The sequence below is a fragment of the Siphateles boraxobius genome, unplaced genomic scaffold (assembly GCF_051911475.1).
Source record: "Siphateles boraxobius isolate OS27281-9 unplaced genomic scaffold, OSU_SipBor_1 46, whole genome shotgun sequence".
Classification (NCBI taxonomy): Eukaryota; Metazoa; Chordata; class Actinopteri; order Cypriniformes; family Leuciscidae; genus Siphateles; species Siphateles boraxobius.
This window is the reverse complement of record NW_027509097.1, coordinates 17,275,104-17,288,667: the sequence shown is the minus strand read 5'-3', so window position 1 is coordinate 17,288,667 and position 13,564 is coordinate 17,275,104. Positions and strand designations below refer to the sequence as shown.

Genomic DNA, 13,564 nt, shown 5'->3' with positions numbered 1-13,564 from the left:
AGTCTTACAAGTTAGTCATCCACTTTTTTTCTGTTCATAAAGACTGTTCATACATTTTTAAGTCAGTTACATAAAAACGTAAATTAGTCTAATATGATACTGAAACTGATTACTCCTAACTAACTGCTCATTGGTCAAACTAGTTCATAAGACACAAATGGCTATGTTTATGCGGCCCCTGGAGACGTGAAATAGACGTTTTTGTGAGATATCAAAAAAGTTTTTAAAAAGTTCTTGAATTCTGAGGAATAAAATCGAAATATATAATACCAAAATACCAAACATAAAACTTGCAATTGTGAGAAAAAAGTCAGAATTGTGAGATATATACTCACAATTATGAGTTGTAAAGTCCACATTGTGAGATATAAACTTGCAATTGCAAGAAAAAAAGTCAGAATTGTGAGCCGCACTTACCTTTTCTATTTTTATTCCATGGTGGAAACAAGCTTCCATAGTAAAGGAAAAGGATACAACATGACATTAGATTTCTCGTGACATTTGATAAGGCAACTTGAGGACACAGAATCACAATCACTGTTCAATACAGCTTTTGTGCTGTAAGAGACTAAGCTCCTGTTTACCCTCAGGGAAAGTCCCTCACACTTAAGCAGACAGGTCAGTCTACTTTACACTCAAAGCTCAACCTTCATGAAATCTAGCTCTGTCCTCCAAAAGTCATGACACGGAACCTGCTTATATGTAGCATGCATTTATGTAATACTTTAAACATGCTCTGATTTCACATTCATACACATTGTCTCTTTGTAGGATAACAGATACGACACCTGCGTTAGACTTCTAGCCAAGCCCAATATAAGACCTCACAGTGCCAGAATTAGCATTTTGTCTTCAGACTTCTATACAAGAGACTATTTTTAATCTGGTAATTGGCAAACGCACAAAACCACATAAACATGTGTGAGAGTGAGACTATTAGGATCTGTTTAGAGTGGTTAGACCCTCAAAATGTCTAGTTTCTCCTTAAGCAAGACATTTCACACCCATTTAAACAATGCTAACAACAGACTCACTATATAGAGAGAAATACACAGTTCTCATTTAGCAGCATATTTTTATGAAATGATGAAGTATGCGCTGTGAAATATGTTAAGAATAATGCTAAAGCAAGGAAAAAGGTAATCAAGATCTGCCGAGCACAGCCGTTTTACTGTACGGCAGCTGCACGCTGGGGTCGCGAGAATTTCACTGGTTTTCTGTTGCTGTGTCTGCCACACGGTGATGTACTTCATGTAGTGATGTACTAAATAACTGAACTATGAGTCAAAACACCATGACCTGACAGCTCCCTTGGCCTAACTCAAGCAGAACAGCTCTGCCAATGCACTGTAATCTCATGTTTATGGAGGTGTTTGGATCCAGCCTCCTATAACAATACACCATGGTGACATTTTGCAGGGAGACAGCCCTGGTAATAAAGGTCTTAGCAAGCACTGCTACCTGCCACAGCCAAGTGTCTTCTAACTTATAACTGCGAGAAGCTGCTAGAAGATAACCTGCTGAGTCAGCATTCATATAATTGCCATATAGGAGCTGTGAGGGGTACGATTGTAGAGAGAAGGAAACAGTCAAGACAGCAGAGAAAAAGTTTGCCTTTTCGAAGGTTCGGGGAAAACTTCATAAAGTAAATTATAATGGCTGCACATTAAAAGCCTGCCAAAACACCCATAAGGGGAGGCTGACATTGTTATCAAGAGCTTGAAATTGTTGTGAATAATATTATGTACACTATATATTTTAAATTAATTATTCCTAGCTTTGACTTCAAGGAGTGAGGAAATGACAGTAGAAGAGAAAGGTACATGTGTTTGAGCTTTCGAGGCACAAATCTCACAGATTATCTGAATGTTATTTTAGTATTGTTTATATAGTATTTGTATATATATATATATATATATATATATATATATATATGTGTATATATTATTTTCATTTGTCAACTGTTCAGTAATTTTAGTACAATGTAAAAAATATTTTACATAGTTGTATATAAAACTATAAAATACTATTTCAGTTTTTCTGCTTAAAATTTCACATTTAATTCGGTCTTACTGTTTCCTTGCAATTGTGTGTGAAGCTTACTAGCTATGAGTGAAAATTGTTTCTACTCCCAATTTTTCAGTGTATTCCAATTAATTGTTTTTATTTCAGTAATTTAAGTTACATTTTTTAACCTAATATTAATATTTGATCTTAGCTTTATTTTAATCAACAAAAACAGTTTTTAGTTTTAGTTAACAATAACAACACTGATATCTGTATCCCTTCCTTAACAATGGTGATTTTTGACTTTTTCAGAGGTTCAAACTATCCAACAATTAAAGTCTAGGTAAACATTTTGAAAACATTTATATATATATATATATATATATATATATATATATATATATATATGTATAGAGACAAGAGAGAGAGAGAGAGAGAGAGAGAGAGAGAGAGAGAGAGAGAGAGAGAGAGAGAGAGAGAGAGAGAGATTTATACTCAATGAATTGTAGTAAAACTTCTTTAAAGTTTTATTTTATTTAAATTAATTTTTTTCATTGACTTAATTTTCAAAAACAATAGCAGCATCATACCTTTTGTCATCAAACAAATAAATATATAAAAATGTACAAAATCATCATGCAAATATTCTTGTTTAATTTATGGGAAAAGTTCATTCATAACTAACAATATTTGGTCGCAAACTGGCAATTACCTATATTGAGTGACTGTTTAATTAAAGCAAAAGGTTTCACTTTATTTTGACGTTCATTTAAACACAATAGTTCAACAACAGTTCTTTAAACAACAATTCTGTTGACTATAAGACGCTCATTAGAGTGTTAGTGGAGTATTAGTAGAGTGGTAGGGTTAATAAGTTGACATGTAGTTGCAAGGTTATACTTACTTATAGTCAGAAGAATGTCTGTTGCAGTACCATCACAATAAAGAGTTAGCAGATATTAAGCAGACAGTCTACTCTAATAAGAGTTAGTAGACATGTAGTTGCAAAGTTACCTAGTCAACAGAATGTTCAAAAGGGACCATCAAAATAAAGTGTTACTTAGCAAAATGTTTAGCTCTGTTACTGTAATTACTTAATTTTTTTTTGACAGTTTCAGGCCATGTTTTGTAACCTATTCATGGAAAGAGTCATCAATACTCAAGGAAGCAACCCTCCGACTAATGGTGATCATCACTGACTCATCACTAGGTTAAAATAGCAGACGGTGACGAATAAGAAGGTGAGTGGCCCACATGCTGCAGCCACATTCAGCACCCTAATCATCAGCACCCACACATCAAATGATTCCATCGAATAATACATATTAATCTTCAACAGAATGATTAGCTAAAGGTATAAGGTAGATCTCACCATTCAAACCTAAGCACACGTTGTGAGATCCCTTTTCGCACAGTTAGAATTTGCTAAATGATGTGCTAATAACAACAACCCCTCTTCAAATTACCATGAGAGATGCAAATTAACTCTCAGATACAACAGTAATATTCTCGGCTGTACAGTCGGATTCATGAGTGAATAAGTCCAACATTTATTCAAATCATCCAGCTGAGTTCCTTCGCTTAGCGATGCTAGTCTGTGACAACAAACAAAGAATACTTGGCTGTCATTTTCAGTTGAATATATATATATAGTACTTGAGCAAAATAACAAACAGTGTGGCACAGATGACTGTTATTTGGACAGGGCAAGGAGGTTGTTACTATAATCACTGCTGACCAGCCATCCTTAGGGATGCACATTAAAACCCACACACTGGAATAAACACAAGCCTAACGAAATCATTTGAGCTAGAAAGCTTCACTGTCAACACACTCATTAAAACCATCCGCGCAGAGCTAATTATAGTTTTATATGAGGCCTGTAGTGCGCAACTTATTTCTCTGGTTCATCCACTCAAGACATAAACATTGAATGCTTCGGTTATGTGACCTCTCACTTCTCGACGCTTGCTTAAACAAACATATAGACGGAAGAGGTGTAGTTGCAAAATGTTGCTATAAATAAAAAAGGTGAAGACAGAAGGCAAACAGAGTGGGGGCAGCGTAAGAGTGCAGGGACAGGCAGATCTTTCATTATGTTATTGCTCTGGCTTATTTTAGTCTTGTGTGTTACCACATATCTGCTGGCCCAAGAGTACAATCTCTTCATGAGTACCCTGTTTACCTCTTCTGCTATCATAAAAATCATCCTATTTCTAGCTATCATTCTGTTTACGCATATAAAGGTTAAACAAAAATAACCTGTTTTACTTTAGAAACAAAATCTATTTTTCATCTTTATAATTGAAGAGTGCCATCAGTATCAATCTGAAATTTAAAATAGTATAATTAATCTTTTCTATGTGTAAAACATAAGATTGTCCTTTTATATGCTGCACTTTATGCACAAAATAATGTTTTTAAATTGTTCAGTTGGTTTCACTTTCATGGACTTTTAGTTTGTTTTTGTCTGTTTCCTGTTTCCTTTGTTTTAGTTTTCCCGCCCTTCTTCTGTTACCATGGATATTAATTTAACTATCACAGCTGATTATTAAGTTCATTACCATTGAGTATTTAAGTTCCTCATTTCCTTTCTGTCATGGTCCGGTATTTTTAGTGTTTGCTTTTGTTAATAAACCTTGTTGTTATTTTGAAACGGTTAACCTGCCTTCATCATCTTTAGATTTTAAATGTTACAGAAATATAGTTCTAATTCAGTTATCATGTTTTGGCTCTTTTAATTTATTTCAATTTTATTTACACAATCTAAATTTGCACATTGATTCTTAAATTCCAAAGTGTTTAATTTACACATTCATCGTGTTCATTTCTTAGAAGACAAGTTTTAATTCTCACCCTTAAATCTGTCTTTGTCGCAACCTTGGTGATAACATCTATGAACTGCCTGTTTCTCCCTCTTTTAGGGCTTCAAAACCAAATATTTTTTATAGCATTAATTGTTATAAAATATGTAGACCTATTTATTCAGGTTTTTTTTTATAATATATTAATATAGGTATCAGACTTTTTTTAATTATGACGCTTTTTATCTGAATATTTGAAGTCATTATAAAATTGGTGTCTTTTTTACTTTTGTGATTTTCAGTGTATTTTTATCTGATGCATTTTCTGCATCAGTTCAGTCCTTGCTACCTCAGCATCATGGATTAAGTACACTAAAAACAAAATGTGGCAATGTGCATAAATTATGTCCGTAAATTATACAGTCTCTTCAACAAAAAGCAGTATAGCATTACTTAAATTGAAGTACTGTGATCATCTCATAAACTATTATCAAGTTGTGTTTTTATGCATTTAAGTATGCCTTTTGAAAGCATAATAAAGCAAGTCTCATAATATGATTAATAACTGAATGCAACAGAAACATTCTTTTGGGGAGTTTGGGAATTGTAGGTCAAGTAAAAACATAAGCATTTTCGTGCCACCTAAAATTTGTCTCTTACTTTCATGCTAATTTTAAGATGAAATCAATCCCATTACACCTCCTCATTGTTCCCTTCTGATCATTGACTGAAGTTGAAGCATATTGACTATACTTTAAATTAATTTCAACTTCCATCAAACCTACGCTCCCACTCTCTATCGCTATCCGAGCAAATTGTAGCATAAATCTCTGACTAAATAATTAATAGACATGTCAGCCAATCCTTTCATGCCCTCGTCCTACCTGTATCTGTATCTGTATCTCTATCTTCAGTATAATCCCCTATCTCTGTCCACAGAACTGTATCTAATGGTCCACCCTGATACCTTGCAGAGACATACAGGAGTGGTCATAAATCTATTCAGCCTTATTTACAGCCTCTGCTGTAGTCAGCGCTTTGAAAGGAACAAATCCTCTGTGTTGCCTTTGCCATCTGTGGGGCTCTCAAGCCAGTGCCATTCTGCTGGCCTGCTCACAATATGAGAGATGCAACGGAGGTGGGCCGAGTGTTGACACAAGCTGCGCATTCTGGTCTGAATGGCTTGTCTGTTGTCTCAGTCATTTTTGACATCCTTGCTTTTCATACGACACATACTTGTAGGTGAAAGAACACGGCTGAGTTAATGTTATGAGGGAGTTACAGTTGTGTTAAGCCAGACCCCACAGGAGGCTAACTGTTATGGCTTCTAGTGCCACAAAAGTTCGAGCTCAGGTTCTTATCATAGAATCTTATCACAGGACTATGATCTTATCACAGGAAATGCAATGAAAGAACAGAAGCTCTCTCATGGTGAAATCAAACCTTGTTTGAAATCAGTGATCATTAATTAGCTCTTTCCTCAGGCAAGAACCAAAACAACACTCGGTTTTGGGGTATTGCCACAAAATTCAGCAGGGAATTTGAGAAAAACTCCTTCCACAGACAATCAGCCATTCATTGTCATCTGTAACGGTTCACTTGTCTGAAATGTGACATTTGACCTAATATATTATAGTATAGTGATTAGTGATGTCTACATGTCTCTGTCTTATACTGAACCTGCTCTTTGTATAGAGAGACACATGTTCATTCATGATCAGATCAAAGTAAATTTTAATTACATATTTTATTTCATTATATCTTGTTCCGGCCCTTATTGTTCCTGTTCATCTTTGCTGCTTATATTTTATGGTTTGTGTCAATCTTATACATTATTTAAATACCTATTTGGAGCTTTACAGCATAGAATTGTGGAATTGATGAAATGAAGATTGCATTTAGAGCAGTGCTTCTCAACCAGGGGGTCGCGACCCACTAGGGGGCCACTGCACTTCTGAAGGGGCCTAAAATTATTTCTAAACGTTTGAAATTTTTTATATATATATATATCGAACCGTGACCTCTGACCCAACACGTGATGTAGGGTGTAGGAGACTAGACGCCTCTTGCGGTTCAAACAAATAGGGCTGGGCAACAAACTCAAGCTCCTCCTCTTTACACAATTTCCATTTAGACTTCTAATTCGTGACAAGTGTTTTGTTTTGCTCTATCCTCTCTTTAGCGTTCCTCAATATGTCATGTGTTGGTAGAGCGGTCACTCATCCGCCGGAACTAGACTCGCGTACGGCCATTACCGGGACCCAGTGATTATAGTTTATAAAGTTATAAATTTGAATTTATTTCTTACAAAAACGCATCACTTTGCTTCAGAAGGTCTTTATTAACACCCTGGAGCCGTGTGGAGCACTTTAATGATGGATGGATGGATGGATGGATGGATGGATGAATGGATGAATCGATGCACTTTTTTGGGCTTCAAAATGTAAGGTACCAATCACTCCCATTATAAAGCTTGGATGAGCCAAGATATTTTTTAATATAACTCCGGCTGAAAGAAGAAAGTAATATAAAGGATGGCTTGAAGGTGAGTAAATTATGGGATCATTTTCATTTTTGAGTGAACTAACCCTTTAAATGGATAGACCAACACCACCCAATACCCCCCCCCCCCCCCCCCCCCCCTTACTCACCCTATAATGTAGAAACCTTAAAAGCATCCCTATACTTTATTATTCCACGATATGTGATATAGTCCACATCGTCTGAAGCTACGCAATTGCTTTGGATAAGAAAACAGTCACATTGAGTGATTTACTAAAAATCTTTAAGTCATCTTCTCTAGCTTGTTGTGTTCATGAGAGAATAAGTGACATCCGATTTTTGAGCTAATCAATGAATCAGATGATCCAGTTCATAATGTCTGAACAATTTCTTCACAAATGAGTTTTGTGTTTCACAGGAGTAAAATCATATGTTAGGATCAACACAGTAAATATACAATTTTTAGGTGAACTCAGTTTCTTCTAATCATATTATTTTACCACATCATTTGCAGTAGGCCTTTGTCAACTGCTCCATGACATGCCACATGGAGAAAGACCAGAAATGTTCCATCGAAATAGGTGAGAGGGGCATGCGTGTTAAATACATCTTAAAAAGTAATTTCAGACAAAAATGGGTAGTAGTATGTGTTAAGACGCCCTCTTCTTGCACAATTTGACGCTACAGGAAGCAATCCTGGACTGTCTGTCTTCTGTTTTCAAGCTCAGCCAATCCTCTATGTGCGAGGGGCTTCAGCATCATGATATTTAACACACCCACCCTGAACTCCGACAGAGGTATTTCCTCAAGCGCCTGTCAATGGGCTGGCATCACCTTCATACCAGCAGGATGTTCAAGATGAAACGTTGAAACTTTCTCCACAGATCAAATTTATCGACAGAAGGAGCTCGATGCGATGCCAGACTTTTTCGAAACCTGCCATGCAATCATCGCTTTCAACGACTGAACAGCCTCGATTTGCACTGGATAAAAAGGCGAATGAACTTGTGCAGCTGTGAAACAGATTTCGTGCGTTGTATGTAGCGTCAGTTGTGAAGTGGACCGCGGCATCGAGAACACGCACTTTTGTGGATAATTTATCTGATGAGGGTTGACTTAACTATATTTCGCACATAATTGCTGCATAACAGCTATTAAATGTTCAAATAGACTATGACCGATTGTGTCGAGACTGTTCTCGCGTCTCGTCAACTGACTGCACGAGAGGAATTTAATCGCGAGCGCACGTAAATAACTGGATTATTGTTTCGCATGGATGTGGATGAGCGCTTTTTCTAAATAAAACCCCATTTCTGCCCCTAAACTGGAACATGAAAATTAAAACGTTCCATGTGTTCTTCTCACAAAATTGGGAGCCCGTGTTTTATGTACTGTTGGCGATGTAGTGCGCTTGCTCACTTTTATCCCTGCCATTCCAAACAAGTCATTTCTTGAACAAGAGACTCTAAAGATGATCCTCTTTAGAAAATTCCGCGTCTTGATTCTGATGGTGTTTCTTATAGCCTGCTCTATGCACATTATGATAGACTTGTTACCGAAGCTAGAGAGACGGAGCAGTAGCGCGTGCTCGTGCTCGCACACACCCAGCGAAGAGCCGCAGAACTGGGTTAAGCATCGAGCCAAGCCGGGATCAGAGTCCGGCTGGCCTAATAAACACACACTCAGAATACTTCAAGACTTCAGCAACGAGCCGAACTCAAACCTGTCCTCTCACTCGCTGGAAAAGATCACCGTTGGGGAGAGATCTGAGGCTTTGAAAAGATTTGAGCAGTTGACAGGTGACGAGAAGAGGCACGCGACGCGGGACTCTACCCTGAAGAACGCAGTTGTGAAGGGTTCGAGGCTCTCTGCGCTATTTGACCATCCTTTGTACGCCAGGCCATTGCCTACTTTAAATGATGAAGACACTTTATTCAATGTCAACACTGATATAAGGTTTGACCCTAAAGCTGCAGAGAACCCAGAGTGGTAGGTTGAGAATCTTAGGGGTTCTCTTTCTGGTTTCCCCAGTTAATATTGATTTACTCTTAACAACAACAACAACAACAAAAATAAGTGTAGTGATAATATTATCCATTATAATAATAATAGCTAACTGCATGATTTGTATTATCTTAGAACTTTAAATATTTTGGACACTTTGACATAGTCACCTCACCTCTGCTAACAGATTACTCTAAATTGTAATGTAGAAACATGCATTTTTCTGTAAAGTTGCTTTGAAATGATATGTATTGTAAAAAGCCCTAAACGAATGTGAATTGAATTGAATTGAAAGTATTGTTATTATCATCACGCATTTGATCTTGATGATGTCAATAAACTCATGCCGTTCAGAACAACATATTATGATTGATCTCTGTAATGGCTTATGAAAAATGCCACATTGTTCATTGCATTTGGGACATGTTGTCTTTCCGTAGGAATGGGGAAGGTAAAGATGGGGATTATGCTCCTACCGGCGAGATGTCCTCAGACTCATACCCAAACTGGCTCCGCTTCCACATTGGGATCAACCGGTATGAGCTTTACTCCAGGCACAACCCGGTCATTGATGCAATGCTGAAGGATCTGGTGTCGCAAAGGATCACAAGTGTTGGTAAGACAATATTTGAGATGACACAATTAAGTAGCATTAGAGTTAAATGGAGAAATGGGGAAGTGATTTTAGGATTGCAGTTGTGATGCGTGATTTGAGTGCAGCGTCATCTTTCAGTGTTGCTCCTCCTAACAGATTTAAATAGATACTTTGAATGAAGTTTCTCAGAGATAATGGCTAGACTCTTCCTGCACTCCAGATTCACTGGTAGTGGATTCCAGCAGGGTAAATGAATGAGAAGAGCGTGCAATTTAGACTTAATCAAATACCATGCTGTGGAAAAGTGTCTCCTGACTCCTGCCAAGCATTCATATTGTCAAGGAGACTTGTGCTTTATGGGCTGCATTTATGTGAAGCCCCAAGGTCAATTTTTCAACTTATTTCACTGCTCTCCTGAATACTTGATTCTGATTGGATGATTGCTGTATTCTGTGGTCAGAATAGTTTTGTATATTAACCACTAAACTGCATATTTGACCACTGTCCTTGGCAACCAATCTCACTCGATGATAAAATAATTACTCAAATCAATATTTCATGTCCATTTATTTACTTATTTGCGAAGTAGTTGTGTAATAAGTTACAGAATGCACAGTGACCCGGTCATTATCACAAAATAAACCCATTTAGGATGATCCATTAAGGAACAAAGACCTGGTTTGGATCCGTGTTTATTTAATTTTATATCTAAAGGAAGTTGCATGTTAATCTACGGTGATAGTGATCTTTAGAAAAACTGGTATGGGCACAGCAGCCTAATAAGTGACTTGAGGGGATGTCCCCTTGTTTTCCTTCATCTGTTTGTGATTGGCTGCATATTCATTACAACAATTCATTACAGCTTTTAAAAAAGGTCTTATCAACTGTGTATGGCCAAAATACACTTGTTGTCTTTCGTTTTTTTCAAACGTGTATTGTCAAAAACAAGACTGCAGGACAAATTTTCACCATTGAATTTTCACATTGTTATTGCCACTTGCATAATGAGTCTTATCTTAAATGGTTCATTGTAAGAAAGCTCAAGTTGTTTTCCTGAGACGAGTGTTTAGCGCCACTCTTGTTCTCTCTGTAGCAATGAAATCTGGAGGCACGCAGCTGAAGCTCATCATGACTTTCCAGAACTATGGCCAGGCGCTCTTCAAGCCCATGAAGTAAGTGATGCAGTAATAGGAAAATGTTAATGAAATTACTAATTTACCCATGGTTAAATATTATAGTTGTGTGAACATCTATAATCTCAGCAGCTTTGAATATTATGGGAATATTTCCTGTGATATATAGTAGTCTATACTCTGTTATTAAATCTTCTGAGGACACCATTGTGTGGTACTTTTAGCTCATCTACTCAATTCTATTCTAATCAGTTGATAATATGCTGGAATCAGAGTTATAGAAAATGGATTTATAGTTGTCTACATAGTGATCCACAATGGACGGATCACATCCTATTTGAAATGTAGGTTACAAAGGGAGGGAGGTTGTTTTTACGGATTTGACAACCCCTCAGCACAAATAATAGTTGCCTCCCTGTAATTTTCCGGATCTATAAATGGCAGCAAGTAAATCTTTGGTGTCATTGTTAGATTCAGAGCAGCAGCCCCTCCATCTGCATGCGCCTTAACTATCTGTTTCACAGACACTGCTTATGCTTTCTCTGGCAGATTAGTATTTAATGTCTTAGTGGTCTCATTACTATAATCGAGATCCTTTCTGTTTCCTCAATGGTTTTTCATAGCACCACCAGTTAAATAGTAATGTATACAGGATGTGGGCCTTGGTGACGGAATCATTTCTAATGTGCTGGTCGACCGTATGTCCTGCCAGCTGAGTGCCTTTATTGGCCATGAAGCTGGTGTTCAGACTGTAGACATCCTGTATTCACAAAGACGCGCTTTAGCATTGACAAACTTTAATATGTGATATGTGAGCATGAAATCGAAGAGTTGATCAATATTCTTTTATTTTATATAGACGAATGTAAAATGCCCATGTTCTTTTCTGTATTCTTCGACAATGTTTTCAGAATTAAGGAAGCCAAATAGGAGGCACATGTGTCCCAGAGGATTCAGTCGTTCAGAGATGTTCTTGGTTTGTTCTTGGGGAGTATTTAAGGAGAGATGAGAACAATGGGTCTTTGGTGACAAGATGCTGATAAATGTTATTAGAGAGAGGAGGCCTTAGCCCAGGCTGTTCCTGCTATAATTAGCACAGACCAACAAAGACACACTTATTTCTTTTCCAGCCACAAACTAAACACTTCACCCCCATCTTGCTTTTGAGATCATCTTTTTTCTTGCATTCTCCTTTTTCACTAATAGTTTGAAACCCAGGACTTGCTCGACCTTCTTTGAGGACACAATCTCAGATATTTGCCAGCTAGCACATTGCTAATGTAATCAAAGTCAAGATGAAACTTCAAACATCTTTACTCATCTCTGCCTTTGCTTGTAATTACATTTTGTAAATATTGTTTTCATGAACTGATTTGTCTACGTGCTTTCCATGCCTTCTCTGACAGGTCAGGCAAGGATGTGTTCTTGCAACACTTGTGGTTGAGTAAGATAAGTTTCTATCGTTTTGATTCATGCCCACATGTTCAAATATGCCACACACTCAGATCTTCCTATATTACTGTAGAGCCTGAGGAAATTGCCTAATCAGCTTTAATTCTCTTAATCATATTGGCTGAAAAATAATAGAAAACTCTGTCATCATTTACTCAGCTTCATGTTGTTCCAAACCTGTATATTTTTCTTTCCTGTATATTTTTCGTCTATTTTTAGCAGAATGTTCCTGCTGCTCTTTCCCGCCCAATGAAATCGAATGGTGACCAGAGGCTGTCAAACTCTATAAATAAGAGAAAGATCTTAATTGGATAACGATTTTGTAAAAAAAATAATTTCCTCAGGCAATTTAAGATTTTTTTTAAATAATTTTTTGGCGAATAGTTGCCATTCGCTTTCAATGTGTCAAAACCACAAATAACATCTCCATTTATGATCTAAAGAACAAAGGAAACTATACAGGTGTGGAGCAGCATTAAATGTTTAATTCATTTATTCATTTATAGCTGTGTTTTTGGCAGAGGAACTGAGCTCCTGAAATAGAAAACTGGCTGGATTGTTTGCAAATTCCCTATGATCAGTTGATAGAATAAAAGCAGCTTGATTGGTCTCAAAAGCAGGTAATTTGGTCTGGAATTCTTATGTGGTTTCTGCTTAGGCTAGTACTTAGGGTATTTAACAGAATTAATGAAACTGTGATGAATGTGTGCGTGAGTGGATTAGTGGGTGGACAGATCAGAGGGAGTGATAGTTTTTAAGAACTTCCACAGTTGGGCTCCTCAAGGTTTAATAAAGAAAAGATACAATAACTCAATGTAGGAGAAGCAAGCTCCTCTGAATGCATCATTGCTCAAGCACTATTTAAAGATAAAGGAGATTTCAATAGCAAACAGACACGTCTTAAAGGCTGCTCTCTGAGGCATGAAATGCTTAAAAATGGATCTTCCTCTCTTCTGAAATAGAGGCGAATGGACAACAACACAATTGTTCTCATCTGCTTGCGTTGTTTGTCATATCCCTGTAAATATCACATGACAAGCACACAACACTGTCTTTGAGCAGTGGTT

The 13,564-nt window shown here is 37.0% G+C and overlaps 2 protein-coding genes across 3 annotated transcripts in view; both read left to right on the top strand.

The window, feature by feature from the left end:
• shisa9a (shisa family member 9a) overlaps window positions 1–13,564 on the top strand; it is a 736,130-nt gene that overhangs the window by 95,149 nt on the left and 627,417 nt on the right. The window lies entirely within an intron of this gene.
• Window positions 7,971–13,564, top strand: part of fam20cb (FAM20C golgi associated secretory pathway kinase b) — a 63,329-nt gene continuing 57,735 nt past the window's right edge. Inside the window, exons 1-3 of one of the 2 annotated variants that reach the window (XM_077201133.1) lie at window positions 7,971–9,302; window positions 9,758–9,933; window positions 11,006–11,084. In XM_077201133.1, the coding sequence (XP_077057248.1) occupies window positions 8,785–9,302; window positions 9,758–9,933; window positions 11,006–11,084 (773 nt within the window). In that variant the 5' untranslated portion in view covers window positions 7,971–8,784. The remainder of the gene's footprint in view (window positions 9,303–9,757; window positions 9,934–11,005; window positions 11,085–13,564) is intronic. The other variant, XR_013194476.1, reaches the window with a different exon arrangement.